General features: G+C 46.5%; 1 protein-coding gene across 1 annotated transcript; it reads right to left on the bottom strand.

The window, feature by feature from the left end:
• Positions 1–608: 608 nt before the first annotated feature.
• LOC135830675 (uncharacterized) lies at positions 609–14,942 on the bottom strand. Its single transcript, XM_065342899.1, has 5 exons — positions 14,608–14,942; positions 9,161–9,415; positions 7,012–7,195; positions 5,108–5,293; positions 609–1,776 (listed from the first exon to the last, which is right to left on the bottom strand). The coding sequence occupies exons 2-5, from the start codon at positions 9,353–9,355 to the stop codon at positions 1,610–1,612; spliced, it is 732 nt and encodes a 243-aa protein (XP_065198971.1). The 5' UTR covers positions 9,356–9,415; positions 14,608–14,942; the 3' UTR covers positions 609–1,609.
• Positions 14,943–15,980: the final 1,038 nt, after the last annotated feature.

The following is a 15,980-nucleotide window of genomic DNA, read 5'->3' as shown; positions in this document are numbered from 1 at the left end:
CAAGAATTAAAGGCCATACTTATTTTTGCCATTTTGGCGTTCAGTTTCCCTTAAAAAAAGGGCTTACACAAATTTTGTACAGATAAGCTCGACCAGGAGGGGTGGCAAAAGTTACTAAAGGAAGAGCAAATATTGGAATGGATGGCAAGTGGCAATCTTTCTATCTGCCACAAACAAGAGCATCTTTCTACTTGTACATATACATGACTGTACATGTATTATCATACATTGTACATGTACAACACTGAAAAGTGATGGACTAGGTCAGCTGAAGACCAATAACGTTACTTCATCTGAGAGACAAACCGGTTGCTCATCGGCGACAGATCATAGGGGTCAGTGGATAATGCTTGAGTTACGTCACATCACGGTACATAATCATTGTATAATAGTTTGAGTAATGCTCGCGAGGAACTTGAGTAGCATAATGATCAATGCTCTTATAACGCTCCAGTAAGTCAAGAATGCTACATTGACCGGCATTACCCAAGCATGGCCAATAATGGTATCGATGCATAGCATAATAGCCATGTACAACCACCCAACGGTGTGCACACAAAGGCCAGAAGCAGATTTACACAAAAGTAGACAACGGCATAGCCAAAGTGTAAAGGCTGAGGAAATCTTTCGGATATCTCAGACATTGAATACTGCTGAAGCCAAGCACAGTAAAGGGCAAAGTGTTACGATGCCGAGGGTCACCTGACAATGCCATGCAGTCAGAGTCTTTAACCAATGACCACACAGGTACTAGTACTAGTAGCCGGAGACACAGCTTGTAGGGGTCAGCGCCGCCTCAGCGGGTAATGCTCAACTTTTCACGATAGCTTTGAAGCGGCTTTTGTAATGCCCTAAAAAGAAGCATATAATGCTCACATCATGAATGCTCTGGGATAGTTAGTAAGACACATCAAACATGATTATGGAACATGACATTCAAAAGATACGCGGAATCGTAATAAAAATAATAATTATTGTAAACGTATCCTGGTGCCGTTATGTAGGAGCAATACAGTCACGCAGGGATAATGCCCTGTAATGTCTCGAAATTTAAAATCCCATATAAATGCTAAATATATAGCCGGCATTACCCGCTGACCCCTAGACACAGCCACAGTGCAGGTATTGACGCAGCGCCGGAGTAGGCATGTCCCCTTTCCACACCACTGCCGTATCCAGGCACGATTCTACTCTTAGGAAGAGGTGCAGAAATCTGGGAATGTACAGCGTATTCACATTTGGAGAAAACTATTTTTAGGTTTCTAGCAACTTACTTCGAGTCGGTGCATTGTGCTCCAAGGTGGGAGGCCCTGGGCAACAGGAAGGAACGGGATCGCATTGCCTTTGCAAAAGATGGCTAGATAAACTTGAGCTGGGAAGGTATCTGCATATTACGTAGGGTTGGGATCAAGAACATGTACCAAACTGCTGCTTGTCATGGACAGACATGGGATGCTTGTCCAACGGAGCCCTGGCCCTGGGTTGTATTGTCAAGCAGCCAAGGAGTCCATGCTTGTCTACCAGTAGTCTGGATGTTCTTGAGACAGGCACACCTGTGGCTTCGGCCTTCTAAGAAACAAACTGGACCAGTGAAAGCCATCCCAATACTTCAAAGTACATAGTAATAAAGAAGATCGAACACAGCCGCAAAACAAACAAGAGCGACGGCAAATCGAATTCTATTTCCAAGGATGTCAGGTTGCGGACGGCCAGGGAGCACAATGTGAACATCTTCTGTCACATGTCCTGCTTGATTGCGGCGACGAACTGCTGTACCTGATAGAACCAGTAAAACACACGGTAATAATTAAGAACGACCTAACAGGGCAACTTTGTGTGGAGGGCTGCCGGAGTTCTCCGGCCAAAAGAGGTTAACCCCTCAGAACAAAAAATAAGTATACCTAAAATATGTACTAGTACACCTAATAATACCTAAGGGGCCGTCCATGTATTTACTTAGAGACGTCTAAGAGGCGTTTCTGGTGGGTGGATTCGCCTGCAAGGCGTTTCTAAAAAATACATTTCGGAATGCATGCATACCATACCGCGCGTGTATGTAGCACTGCTACAGCTAGTACAGGTAGGCGTTGAGACGCACTCAGTCTAAGTCTACACTGCACTGCACGGGTCACTGCAGAGTGGCCAGGGAGACTGTTCACTAGCTACATGACATTGTATAAATGGTCAATTTTGTATGGGTTCAAACAGGGACATGGACAAGGGTTCGCTAAGGCCAAGTAAAAAATATTGATTGTTTATCGTCCGCGCCCGCCCCGAATTTTCACCCTCCCGGCCAAATAATTATTTTTATTTTATTTTTTAGTACTGGTAAATGCACTGTATGTCCTGCCTTCTACGGCCTCTAATCAGCATGGCCTAGATTTTCGAAGGTCAAGTCCACAGACTGAACCATAACTTGGTCGCTATGGCCCTAGTATGGGCTTGAAAAGTGAAACTGATTATCAGCTGCCAGATTTCTTCATTTTTCTACATTGGTTGTTGCACCTTTCTTTAGGAATGGGTTTGCTCCCACACACCTTTCCTTATTAGAATCCTCAAAATTGTCTTGCAAGATGTCATTCGTGGCTGACCATTTATCTGCATCCCATGGATTTATCTCACTCTGCGCCAAAATGGCTTCAAAAAATACATCAACAAAAAAACCAAGAAAAAGGCATGTCTGGGGTTGCGAACACCTACCCGGTACCCTACAGCCCAGGGAGTCGTAAAATAAAAAAATAAATGGTATTTTACGACTCCCTGCTACAGCCATACATGTACTGGGTACATGCATGATAAAAAATAAAAAATAAAAACCCTCCCGTCCGCCCCGATTTCTCGGGAAAAGCTGACGATAAACAATCAATATATTTTACATGGCCTAATACTGTGGCTATGTCACGAAATTCGCTATATGCGAGTTCGTTATAAGTGGAGTCGTCTGTACTGTATATGTGTGCATAGTATAGTGGTTATTATGAGTGGTATTATCTGCATTTTTGAGGGGCGTTTCTGGGGATGGGTGGGTGGGTCAAGAAAGAAACGCCTCTTACACGTCTCTAAGTAAATACATGTATTTACGGACGGCCCCTAAGGCTGTGTTTACACGAGAAATTTCAACCTGGGTCGAGTTCAGCCCGAGTTGAAAGTCTGTACGATAGACAAAATAGGTGAGCGTTTACATGAAGACAGTTGACCCGGGTCAAATACTGATATGCCGCCAAAAGTCCACTTCTGGAGTCCTGTATGGTCACGTGAATCCGTTCGCGCGAAATTTGCACGTGCAGTGCTGTTCAAACCTGGCGCGAGATACGCACAGAAGTACGTTAGTACGATTTTAGAAATTTCAACCCGGGTCAAGCGCAATGCGTCATGTAAACGCGCCATTCCTTTTGTGTACTGTACATGGCGGGTTGAAATCTGACCCGGGTTGAGACGCCTCATGTAAACACAGCCTACATATAAGAGACAGCTACACAGCCTTTCGCTTCTGTTGTGTGTGTATACCTAATATGTATACCTAATATGTATACCTAATATGTATACCTAATATGTATACCTAATATGTATACCTAATATGTATACCTAATATGCATACCTAATGTATAGTTTATATCCAGCCCGCTAATTATGGTGCAGAGGTGGTGCACAGCCGCTCCGTTTTATGTATGTCTATCAGCACTGCTTGTTGTACTGTTGTGCATTATCATACTACTACGCATTCGTTCCTCATGTTGTATTCACGTCAACTAGCTGACGTCTGATGTGCGTACACTGCTTTCGCGCGATCTTGCGATTCGACTGTTTTTTGAATCTCCGCTTCTGCTTTGGGAGAAGCAGAACATCCTTTGTACTGGAAGATGATTTCGATTTGAGTCAGAGTAAAACATTATAATACAGTCTTCTAGAACCAAGTCGTGTGCTATCCGGAGGCATGTTCGAGTACCGTAAAATCCCGCCAGAGCGCCCCGTCTCTCCCATGCGCCCCTCCCTGACTTCTTGTCAGGGAAGTGATAGTGATTGTATCCTCGTATGACTCTGTGAAGTGTGTGAGGCCGTACTGTACTGCAGACGCGTCCTCGACCTGGTTGGAAATGTACGCAACAGTTCCCACCCTCTTGACCAGGGATGGCAGAACCTCTAGGGTTTTGAGAACTTTTGACGGGTTTGTACGACTCCCAGCTCTTGCCCTTTGGTCGGCGTACGAGACGCACACACAGTTTTCCTAGGGTGAGTACTTTTTCATGTAGTACTGAATGCTGCAAATAGGACTCGCCCATCCGCCCCTCCCAAATGGATCTACTCGAATGGTTGCGGGGGTAGGGGCGCTCTGGCGGGATTTTACGGTACATGCATGCTCAGCAAAAAAAGTCACACATGTGCACTGCTGGTACTTCCATATGCATGTGTTGATGCATTCTGAAACGAAATTGATCAACCCCCTCCCACCATGTGTCTTCTTTCACTAAAGTAAAGTTCAGCGTGTTTTTAAGCTCAAACTAAAGACTACAGGCCACACTTGGGGTGCGTTTGGTTGGTACGATCTAGAACAGGATCGAACAGCTGGTGCACATGGAGCAGCCTCATGCCAACCAAACGGTACTCCAGAAACAGAGCACATTTTTGTGAAAAAAATGTGCCAAACTTGGTGCATTCTTCATGTGTATGGGTCACCATGGTCACTTTGTACGGTACGACGAGTCCAACCCAAAAGCGTATGCACGTGATCATTTAGGACGAAAATCCATGTTCCCGCCAGGTTTCACTGCGAAAAAGTCAAACTGCTCGGTCTGCTCCAGCCTCGAGGCCGGAGCAAGCAGAACATGTTCTGGCCGACACAGAACAGGTGCCGCCCCAACCAAAAGCGCTGTTCTGGTGAATCCTGTTCTAGTTCGTACCAACCAAATGCGCCCCAAGTCTAGATCATTTTCTCCTTACATACAATAAAAAAAGGAACTGTGTCCAATGCCCCGATGTTTGCGCATCAACACGTCCTGCCCTAAACGAATCCAATGATCGAACGCCATTCCATAGCAACAGTCATGTCACACAGAAGAAAATTGAAATTGAAGTAAGAGACATGTACAAGCACGAGTTCTACATGTACCTTCAGAGAGATTTTCAGCACCAGCACCAAGATATCCGACACTGTCTCCGTCTGCTGTAGCTTGCTGTGCACCAAATGCCCAGTCCAAAGCTGTATCCACCATGGTGGTTTCCGCATAGCCTGATGTATATATATCGAAAATGATACGCCTCGAAGGCTTGGAGGAATGTGGATTGCTAGTTGTACCTGAAAGAATCAGCCATATAATCAGCAATAACAAGAGTATGTGAACAAGAGTGTGCAACTCCGCTTGGTTTGGCCCACGGTGGCTTTTTTTGTTGATGTCAACCTTTTTTTGGAGATCATGAGTATATGAGGCATCAACATGGATGGCACTAACAAGCCATTAGAGACCCAACCTGCCATGCACTATTTTAGATTGAGGGTATTATTTCCTTTGCAAGGAAGCTGCCCAAGCAGTTATTTTTAAACGAGGTCAAGATAATTGTGCCAAATAAAAAAATAGTTTTGATAGGCTTTTTTTTTAATTTGACCGGGCCGACAAGACCACACGGCGCTTGCAGACGGCAGCACGAACAGAGTTTCTTTGTAAGACATACTTCAAGTAGAACGCATCATACTTGTCCTGATACCCTTCTACATGTATTGGGTATATTTGTGGTGTGTGTGTGCAGAGAGAAATAGCATGGTATGATGGTATGATATCACACTTTCCTTCGGTAACTCAACAGCACTGAGTACGACTAAAAGGATAATCGAAGCAAAGAAATGCTGCGCTCTTATTGAGAACTTCGTTCTTATTGATAGCTTATGGAGCTTTTTATCGTCGCTTGGAGAGCCCCTTTTTGGTACCTATAATGAGTTCAATATTCGGTTTCTACAGGGCTCAGCCAGCTGTGGACAAAGGAAAGTCGTACAGATCAAAGTATACAGGAGGCAATTGCCGTACACATTCCTGAAATGTGTAGATTTTGGTGGTACACGGTACATTTTCTGCAAAGTTCATGATCTGCACCGTACAATAATGCATACATGAAGTAGTGCACACCGGTTTAGAGTTGGTTCACATAAGCAAAATCGGCGCCGCACAACATCGGCGCTGATCAGCGGTCAGCCAGCTCCCAATCTGTTGCGCATACGGTCCGAGTACCAAACCTACTACAAAGTAGTACAGATGATGTGCCCAAATGCTACGACAATTTGTCAATTGAAGCTCGAATTCTTTGTTTCTTCAGTAGTTCAAGGTCTTTCGGTGATGGCCACTCGGTGCTACCTTTTACTGGAGATCATGAAACTTCTTCTCCATATGTTATTGCAGTCTAGTAAGCGATGGTGTCGAAATTATGCATGCGAACGTTGATGAAGTCACAAGAACTTGCCAATGTATCCATCATATTTTTTTATTTGTTTCAATTGTCTTTGTCTCATAAGTTACACAACAGTCAAGCAGATCATCCGAGGAGGACGGGATGGTATGCTGACTTATTAGCCACCTTGAAGCGACTACAAAAATGGCGAACAGACCTCATCTCTAGCTTCAGTTTAGGATTGGTTTGAAATTTTGACAAAGTCTGGCTCCCGGCACCGGCGATCACCGGCGCGAATGGTTTACAGACCACTTTTGGTCAATATGTTAAAGGATCGGTGCCAGGGCAGATCGCAAGAGTTGGGCACTGCCCAACTTTGCCGGCGGTCTCTTGCGATTATTTACTGTATGATTTTGTTACGACTACGCTGGTTCACAAAACGCAATGCGCCGGGAGAGGTTGCAAGCGGCCCACCGCCGGTGACTCCCCGGCAGCGTACTGGCGATATGTGAACGAACCCTTATCCTTCTGCGCAGGTTGGGACGTGATCAATTGCTCAATTTGAAGAAAAGCACATAAATTGGCTGTACTGACTGCACTGGCTGCACTGACTGCACTGGTCGAAGAAGCACTGACCGGGCAGAGAGTCAGCCAACGGGAAGCAGGTTAGGTGCCTTCCCACCCGCTTTTCCCGCTCTTCTTGCCGCAGCATGCTAGCCAGGTCGTTGTTGCTTGTCAGTGTCGAGTCACGCAGTGCATCATGAAATGAGCTGAATGCCGTGCTGCCCCGTGATGGCAATATGTCGAGGAGAATGTCAGCCTGAAAGCAGGTGAGTTAACACACACACACAGAGAGAGAGAGAGAGAGAGAGAGAGAGAGAGAGAGAGAGAGAGAGAGAGAGAGAGAGAGAGAGAGAGAGAGAGAGAGAGAGAGAGAGAGAGAGAGAGAGAGAGAGAGAGAGAGAGAGAGAGAGAGAGAGAGAGAGAGAGAGAGAGAGAGAGAGAGAGAGAGAGAGAGAGAGAGAGAGAGAGAGAGAGAGAGAGAGAGAGAGAGAGAGAGAGAAACAAACATAGACACACGGAGAGTAACAGTTAAACTACAGAAGCCTTTTTTGATTAACTTGACACAATGAGAGAGAGAGAGTAAGAGAGAGAGAGAGAGAGAGAGAGAGAGAGAGAGAGAGAGAGAGAGAGAGAGAGAGAGAGAGAGAGAGAGAGAGAGAGAGAGAGAGAGAGAGAGAGAGAGAGAGAGAGAGAGAGAAACAAACATAGACACACGGAGAGTAACAGTTAAACTACAGAAGCCTTTTTTGATTAACTTGACACAATGAAGATACGAGAAGGGCCCCCAGGTTTCCTGCACTGATTCATGGACGTCTGACTGCCCTTGACCGCCAGTCCCCTGTGCTGGGGCAGTGATCCCTTGCCATGCAGTACCGTGTGCTAGCTGAACACACAGTCGGTCGATTACAGGATGGTAATACGTCCAAACCTGTCCTTGCGGACACAGAAGGAAAACGGATACCTGCAAAGTGAGGACACTGAGCTCGTCGCAGCCCCATTGATTTTGTGTACTTTTTAGTATGCACGGACCCTTGATAATGCGGTCACCTGTGAAATACGAAATGCGGACACTCTCACGTGCCCACAGTACTGTGTTGCACTGGTCTCAGCCTGACGGATGCGGAGGATGCGGACACACTGACCGGGGTACCGGGGTTCATGCACTCCATGCTATGTGTACGCTTACATAGACCAGGCTGACGGTAGAGGCGACGGTTCGACACCGGAACGGGTTGACAGCAAAATTGTGTAGACCCAATCCGATCATCAGTATGGATTGTTCACTCGAAATATGTTTGTGGAAGGAAGCTGGCATGTTGTCTTGAAGTTTGCTCTGAGGCCAGAGTCGATCGATCTGAGCCCCTCCAAGTTTGTGTTGGCCCGTTGCCTCCAAGTTGCCCTCAATTGTTGGTGTTTACAGAGGTGGCTTCAAACCGGACAGGTTTTAGAGTGCCCGTCAAATTCACTCTGGGTCTGAAATTAGGTAATTGCTATGGCTCCACGACGGCCAGTACAGAGCACCAATAAGCCTTGTGTGTGCTTCCATTACTTTTCATTAATATACGGTTCTTTATTGGCGAGAGGCGAGCCGCTGTTTACCTGCGACAAGAAGTTGATTTTTCAAAAGACGTAAAACTCAAGTCGCAGTGGGAAGCAACACGTCGAAACTCAAATGCTTGGTATGGCGCTTCTGGTCATCGCAGAGCCATGGAATTTTGGCGCTGAGTAAAACACATCGTAGTCTCACTGTGACATACGTTTCTAATCAAAATACCAAGAGAGAAAGTGAATATTTAGACCGTTCCGGTTTGCAACCTATGTCCTATTTGAAACTGTCTCCTCTACACTACGTGGCAACCTGAATGGAATCATGCTCATGAACATAAAGCACACTGGAGAAGTGTACATGATGGTCGCATTCATTGCAACAAACAAAATGACGCACATATTGTATGCTGATGGGTGCAACTGAGAATTGAGGACACCTGCAAATTGAATACATTTGGCCTCAGTCCCTTGGGTGTCCGTAACTGTCAGGTTTGACTGTACACAACTGCCAGCACAATCATGCTGTTCAGCTACTGAATGACTGGGAAGGGCAAATGCTGGCCTATCCTCTGAAAGTTCAGTGAAAATTCTAATAATGTGCGTCGTGAGCAGTAAGGTCAGCTCGACATGGTAGTACCTACATGCAAAACTCAAGCACAATGTAGCCCAGTACCTGCTCCGTTTGAGTTCTAGTTTCTGTATCCATTTCATTCCTACGGTAGGTGATGTTCAGCTGTATCCGGATGATGTCCGTGTTGCTGAGGATGCGCCGGGATCTCAATTCCAGCAGGACATCATCGTCGACTGTCAAGCTACGGCGGATCTCCAGTGATTGTGTTCGGAGAATGTCTTTGTGTGCCCTGTCCATGGCAAAGGAAGTTATCACCCACACTAGCAATGACAGTTACTGCAGACAGGAGAGTGTGCTCTGAAATGCAGACATGGCAAAACAGGGAAAAAAAGATGTTTCAACTTCATGGTGGTGCATGTCTGATGCCTGTCCCTTACTACATGCACAACACACCCACCGAATTACTACAAAGGACTGGTGTTGTGTCACAAGTAGTTGTACAAAACTCTTTTAAAATGCCTTCAGGGATAGAAACATAAAACGGAAGAGAATCAGGATGTGGCAGAATTATTATGTGCTTGTTCGCGAAGACATCAACATGGCCTGCAGCTGCATTAATGGGCACGCAAATTATGCAAACCAGCCAAAAGTGTTTGCATAAGCCACTTCGAATAGATACAAAAGACCACAACAGTTTCAGAAAAAAAGAAGAAATATGCGAAAAGAAAACAAAAACTAGGGTGCTGACACCACTCGGGCAAAGATGCCTACCCAACCGCTTTGGTCAGCAGCAAGGGCACGGAACGCCTCCAGATCGACTTTGCTTGACAAGGAAAGTCCAATCCGCTTGGCATCATCTTGTAGTAGCGTTGGTAGTGTATGTCTTAGTCGTCCCCTCCAGCCCGCTGGACAAGGCTCTGCAAAGTACGCTCCCATGGCCAGTGATGGTGGGGAGTCAGCCAGGAGCCGGAGGACGTGCCCAAAGAGCCTCCACCTAGCTCTCAAGATGATAATACCAAGAGGAACTGCGCCGGTACACTCATAGAGCCTCTTGTTCCTAATCCCATTCGGGAACACAATGCCGATTAGCACCCGCAGCTGTTTTCGGTGGAAGGCCTCAATACGGCTCAGCTGCTATTTCGTTGGTGCCCATGTTGCACAATTGTAGCAGAGTACAGGGAGTACAAAGGCATTATAGAGCCGGATGCGGAGATCCTCCGAAACTAGCGACCTATGGATCCACAGCGTCCAGAGTTTACCAAAGGCAACAGTTACCAGTTGCTGTCGCCGTAGCATATCCTCGGCATCACCTAATAGGGACCCGAGTTTATTGGTGGTTCGCCACTCCTCCTCGATGCGATCAGTGTGCCGTTCGATGTGCGTGTGCTCTGTTTTTGTCTCATTCACTTTCAAATCCCATTCGAGGAGCTTGTTGGATATGGTTGGAAAGAGGGTCCTCAGCCTCTCACCATCAGTAGTCACGAAATCCACATCGTCGGCGTAGGCAGTTTCAGTTGGTAACCCCAGGGAGATATCGGCAGGGGGACGTGGTTGAAGAAGAGGCCGAACATCACGCAGTGCACCCTCAAGGTACACAATGAAAAAAACAGGAGACAACGAGTCACCTTGGGGTGTGCCGCGGAGAGTGGGGAATGACGGGCCCTTAGCGGATGGGAGTACAACCCGCAGTACGGTGTCCTGGAGGAGGTAACTGATCATTCAGATTTCATCCGGCTGCAAGAACGATCCCAGCACCGAGATGAGCCGTGGCCTGCTTATACAGTCAAACGCTTTTGACATATCAATGCCTAGGATATCCAGCGCACAGCGATAGCGTTGGCATCGAGCCGCCAACCATAGGCATGACCACACAACGTCTGTGGTGCTTCTGCTGGGGCGGAAACCACTCTGTGTGTGTGCAACGAAGTTGTTGACGTCCTTGTTGATCCTCCGCAGCACAATCAATGATAGAATCTTCCCGAGCGCTGTGAGTAAAACCACGGGCCGTAGGTGAGCGACTGGTCCCCTTGATTTGCCAGGCTTTTGTAACGGAATAAGCGACCCACTACCAATGCTGTTCAGGGGTAGGCCTGTCTCGCCGGGAGAGTTGAGGACCTGGGCGATATTGGAGTAGACGAGGGCAGGTGAGTGCTTTAGCAGCTCCCCTGACATGTTATCTGGGCCACTTGACCTGCCATTATTCAACTTTCCAGCTGCCTGTGTCACCTCTGCCTCAAATATGGGCCGCTCAAGCTGGCGGTACTGAATAGCGCAATCCTGGTCGGCAAGGCCCGGCCGCCGCAGCAACAGTGCACCAGGCTCTGGCGTGTACAGCTTAGACAAGTGGTCGGTGATTTGGATGGCTACTGAGACTGCGGGCTGTATTACTTGTCTACCCGTTTCTGAAGGGCAGGGTTGATGGAGGGTGGTTTCACTGGTTTGCCACAACTGAGATGATGTTGAAGCGACGGATCAAGGACTGCCTTCGTAAACTGGATTCGGCGGTCGTCCTGAGCATGATGTCATCCATCACTGAGACGAAAGTGCAAAGCGCAGCGGATACATCTCCAGTATGCCTCCAGTTGCTCATTTGACATAATAGTGTTGGCATAGTGCAAGTTCAAAGGATCAGTCGGGGAAACGTAAAATAGTTTCGAATGCATTTGAGTCGACTGCAAATAAAAAAGTAAAGTTTGCACATCCGCGTTACCACCGGCTTACGATTGTGTTGAGAAACACAACCTGCTTAGAGAAGTTTCGCTCGTGCCAGGCCACCACCATGCCTAATTAAACCAGGGTGGCAGATGCAGGGCCATAAACGGCGAGGGTGAGGTGGTAAGTCATAAAACTATAACTTACATGTAAATGCAAATTCGATTTTGTCCACTTTTCTGTCATACCCTGGCTGGTACCAGGTAGACCCATCATGTCCCGGCCCATGCAGGTATGAGGGTTTTCGAATCTCTTCTATTGAGGTTACTAGTATGCAGAGGATGCGATGGCGGTGAGCCAGCCGGGATTTTCCTATTGCCAGCAATGGCAAGCATACAGCATGAGTTGGCGGATTCGCTTGAGCTACAAAAAGTGCATCGGTGTGCCACGGCTTAGCGAAAGCCTCTCAACTGATGCCGGATGTAATCGCATAACCGCTAGACTACTCAATCTGCGGACTGAACTGTTCCGTCCTTTGTGGACTCACAGAGGAAATGAGGCCGAACCTGATAGCAATGAAAAATGATTTTTCCAAAGCCAGGCCCGAACGTACCTTGCCTCTAGACTATAACGTTAGATGTTAGGGCACAGCCACAGCACAGTACGCGATGCACTAGCTCAAGAGAAGCCATGGAAACCGCTGACTCGTGCTGTATACATTGCGCCCATAGCCATAAGCGGTTCAACTGACTCACCACCATGACATCATTCTCATAGTGACCTCTATAACCTTAATGGCACCATTGCACCATTCTCATAGCCTCTAGAAGTGGACGACCAAGGCCAGTTACTACTCCTGGCGGTCATTGGCGGACGTGTCACCCAACCCAACTCTGATGGAAACCCACCCAGACAAGTATGGACTCATATAAAACCTGGGTCCAAGTGGATCCAAACGTCAGCGTTGTCATGACTCCGGACTGACTATGACATAGCACCTTCAATCTCTAAATTAATTTCCCAAATAATTTAATAGCCATTAATTGCTGGTCCGCAGTCGTACCTGTACTTGAGGGAAACGATGGACACCCGCACTGGGTTTTTTCATCTAAATGTCCCGCTATTATCTGCAGAGGTGATTTCTTCCCTCGTCGATTTCTTTCCTGCTTTTATACCTCGATATTTAGGTACTTGTTTACCTTCTTCCCATGCTTCATCTTCCACTCTCCTCTCCCCCATTTCCCCATTTTTCTTGCGATATTTATGTGGGAGACTTCCGTGATAAGCATCCATTTGCTTTTGGAGAATCCTTTTAAATAAATACAATACAATACAATACAATACTATGGAGTATGGTCCATGTACTACACAGCGCCTTCGCTAGCTGAGCTGTGCCACTTTATCGGCTTATTATGAAAGGCACATACGGATACACAATCCTTGTCACAAACTCGAGACTCTTTTTAGAAGACCCTGGTTCTGATCTGTAGTGTAGCAGCTACATGACTGTCATGTTAGTAGTGCGTGTATGCACGAAAGTAACTTGGCATCGGGGGAAGAACCTTCATGTAATAGACAATAGACATCCTTAGCAAAAAACGTTATGTTGTAACGGTATTATCGTAAGGGGGAAAATACCGTGATTTGGGTTTGACCTTTAGCAAAATGCACGCTATTTTTAGTAAGCTGTTGCCACGAGAATAGCTTTGATTTCGCGCGGTACTACCATTTTTGTCACCATATACGCGATACAAGGTGAAATGCGTACGGACTATGCAATATTTGGCCAAAACACGTACCGTTGGTCACAACGATAAATCAGCCCCCATAACGTTTATACGCTGCAGCTTCAACGCTATTTGGGTGATCAAGGTACGAGTACCGTAAAAAATAGCGTTACCGTTGTTTGCTAAGGGTGTCTACCCTTAGCAAACAACGGTATGTTGTAACGGTATTATCGTAAGGGGGAAAATACCGTGATTTGGGTTCGACCTTTAGCAAGATGCACGTTATTTTTAGTACGCTGTTGCCACGAGAATAGCTTTGATTTCGCGCGGTACAACCATTTTGTTCACCATATACGCGATACAAGGTGAAATGCGTACGGACTATGCAATATTTAGCTAAAACACGTACCGTTGGTCACAACGATAAATCAGCCCCCATAACGTTTATACGCTGCAGCTTCAACGCTATTTGGGTGATCAAGGTACGAGTACCCAGTGTCTGCTCCAGCGCCGGGTGAGCCGGGTAATCCACCCGGTTGGGCTGCGCTTGGACCCGGTTGAAAATATAGTACCGGGTCACCTGTGACCCGGTTGGTACTTTACACTTTCGAACTTTGAAAGGACTGACTACATGGCTGGTATGTGTCAGATACTTCTTCTTTTTTCGTAATTTTCTAATTCCTGTCCTCTCTTTTCTAAATGCGGCTTATCCATTCGCCTTTATATCATTGGGCCTAGTTCCCGTTTACTGTAAATAAATTTCGGCGCTGCAAAATTTCGGCACTTCACGATTTTTGACGTTTCGGCGGCGATTTATTTTCGGCGTGGGGTAGAGGGCATGGTGTAGTGCGACAGATGCTGTGAAAAATTTCATCGGCGTTTTAATTTAGGCGTTTTGGGTCGGTGCCGAATATAGCCGAAATTAAATAGCTGCCGAAAATACAGTATTGTCCGAATTAAAATAAACCAACCAACCAACAATGGCAACATGTGACTCGGCTGGTGAGACAGCGCCAGGTACATGTACATGTGTACCCGGCTCCGACCCGGTTGAAATGGTTGCGCCAGGTTCACGTGTACCCGGCTGTCCTACCATCCTAGAGCAGACACTGGTACCGTAAAAAATAGCGTTACCGTTGTTTGCTAAGGGTGTCTAATAATTGTAATTACCTGTAACCTCCCACCGTTCAAGGCAAAATCCTGACGACGTAGCGAGAGAAAAATGCATCCGAATTGCACAACGATGTGCTGCAGCTTGCATTGGGCGTCATTCAACTCAACGGATTCCTGTTCTCGCCCGAACAGTGCAGTGCTGGCCAGGATGATCGTGATTCGTCCGTAAGATTGATTAGTATTTAGTAAGAACAACGACGTAACCAGGTACTACTGTAGCCTAGGTGTAAACAACAAAGCAGCGTGAGACTACACAAGTACTTGCACACAGGCCGCACACCTAGGCTAAGGGCCGTAAGGTCCTTGCACAGACAGTCACCGAGCTTTGAAGGGGATTCGAGAGAACCACGAGGAAAACCCCAACCCTACCGCGGCGGTGCGTCAAGCAGCTACTGGGCGGAGAAATCCCTATGTAAATGTAGTAATGACGTTGACTCTGCATAGATCTACGTAACTGGTGACATGGTGACAGACAGAGTAGACACTGAGCTCAGAGTCAGAGTCAGAGCTGACCTTTGACCTTTGACGCCCATCGCCGGATCGGAGGCGATGATAGCAATGCTACGGCAGAAGCCATAGCAACTAACTTGTGCTGGGATTGCTCCATTCAACAGCTTGCAAGGCTGAAGAATTGACCGCCACTATTTAGCCTGGTCTACACCATACAGCGATTTGAAGTGACTTTTTCTGGCCAGTGAATAGCCCTTGGCGGATTATGCCGGCATAATATTTGGCATAATCTTGGGATTTCGTTAAAAAATTATGCTCCGGCATAATATACGGATTCCAACGTGTAAGGTCGGCATAACCTTTCGGTTTAGACAAAAATTATGCTTAGGGGCATAATACAGCTTTGTCAGAAAGCCTGCAGATGTTTTTTTTTTTAATACCCCAGTTACGACTCCTTGTCATACCCCTTGGCGGATTATGCCGGCATAAAATTTGGCATAATCTTGGGATTTCGTAAAAAAAAATATTCTCCGGCATAATATACGGATTCCAACGTGTAAGGTCAGCATAATCTTTCGGTTTAGACAAACATTATGCTTAGGGCATGGCCGTGTGTGTATGCGTGGTTTCTCAATCCTCTATGTACAGCGTGAATACATAGTGGAACCGAGCATTATTCAGCATAATTCAGCATATTTGTTGGCATAATCGTGGCATAATCAAAAGCATAATTTGACGATTGGCCGAGCATAGTCCGCCAATGGCTACCAGTGAATCACTATTTTTGGTTGTTTTTTTCTTTTTCCCCGCACACACATCACACCACATACTTCGGCATGCATTGGCTGTTGGTAACCACCCAGGAGAATGAAAGAAAAGTCAGGAAGAGTCTGAGAAAGAGAAGAAAGACGTCAGAGCTA

This window comes from Sycon ciliatum, unplaced genomic scaffold (genome assembly GCF_964019385.1).
Source record: "Sycon ciliatum unplaced genomic scaffold, ocSycCili1.1 SCAFFOLD_380, whole genome shotgun sequence".
NCBI classification, from domain to species: Eukaryota; Metazoa; Porifera; class Calcarea; order Leucosolenida; family Sycettidae; genus Sycon; species Sycon ciliatum.
This window is presented reverse-complemented; position numbering and strand designations above follow the sequence as displayed.

Bases quoted from the DNA above. Each gene is read 5' to 3' on its own strand.
- LOC135830675 (XM_065342899.1), bottom strand. From the start codon at position 9,355: ATGGACAGGGCACACAAAGACATTCTCCGAACACAATCACTGGAGATC. The intron at 7,196-9,160 runs GTACTGGGCTAC...ACCTGCTTTCAG, and splicing joins CTAGAACTCAAACGGAGCAG to GCTGACATTCTCCTCGACAT. The intron at 1,777-5,107 runs GTACATGTAGAA...TGGTTCTATCAG, and splicing joins TGCTGAAAATCTCTCTGAAG to GTACAGCAGTTCGTCGCCGC.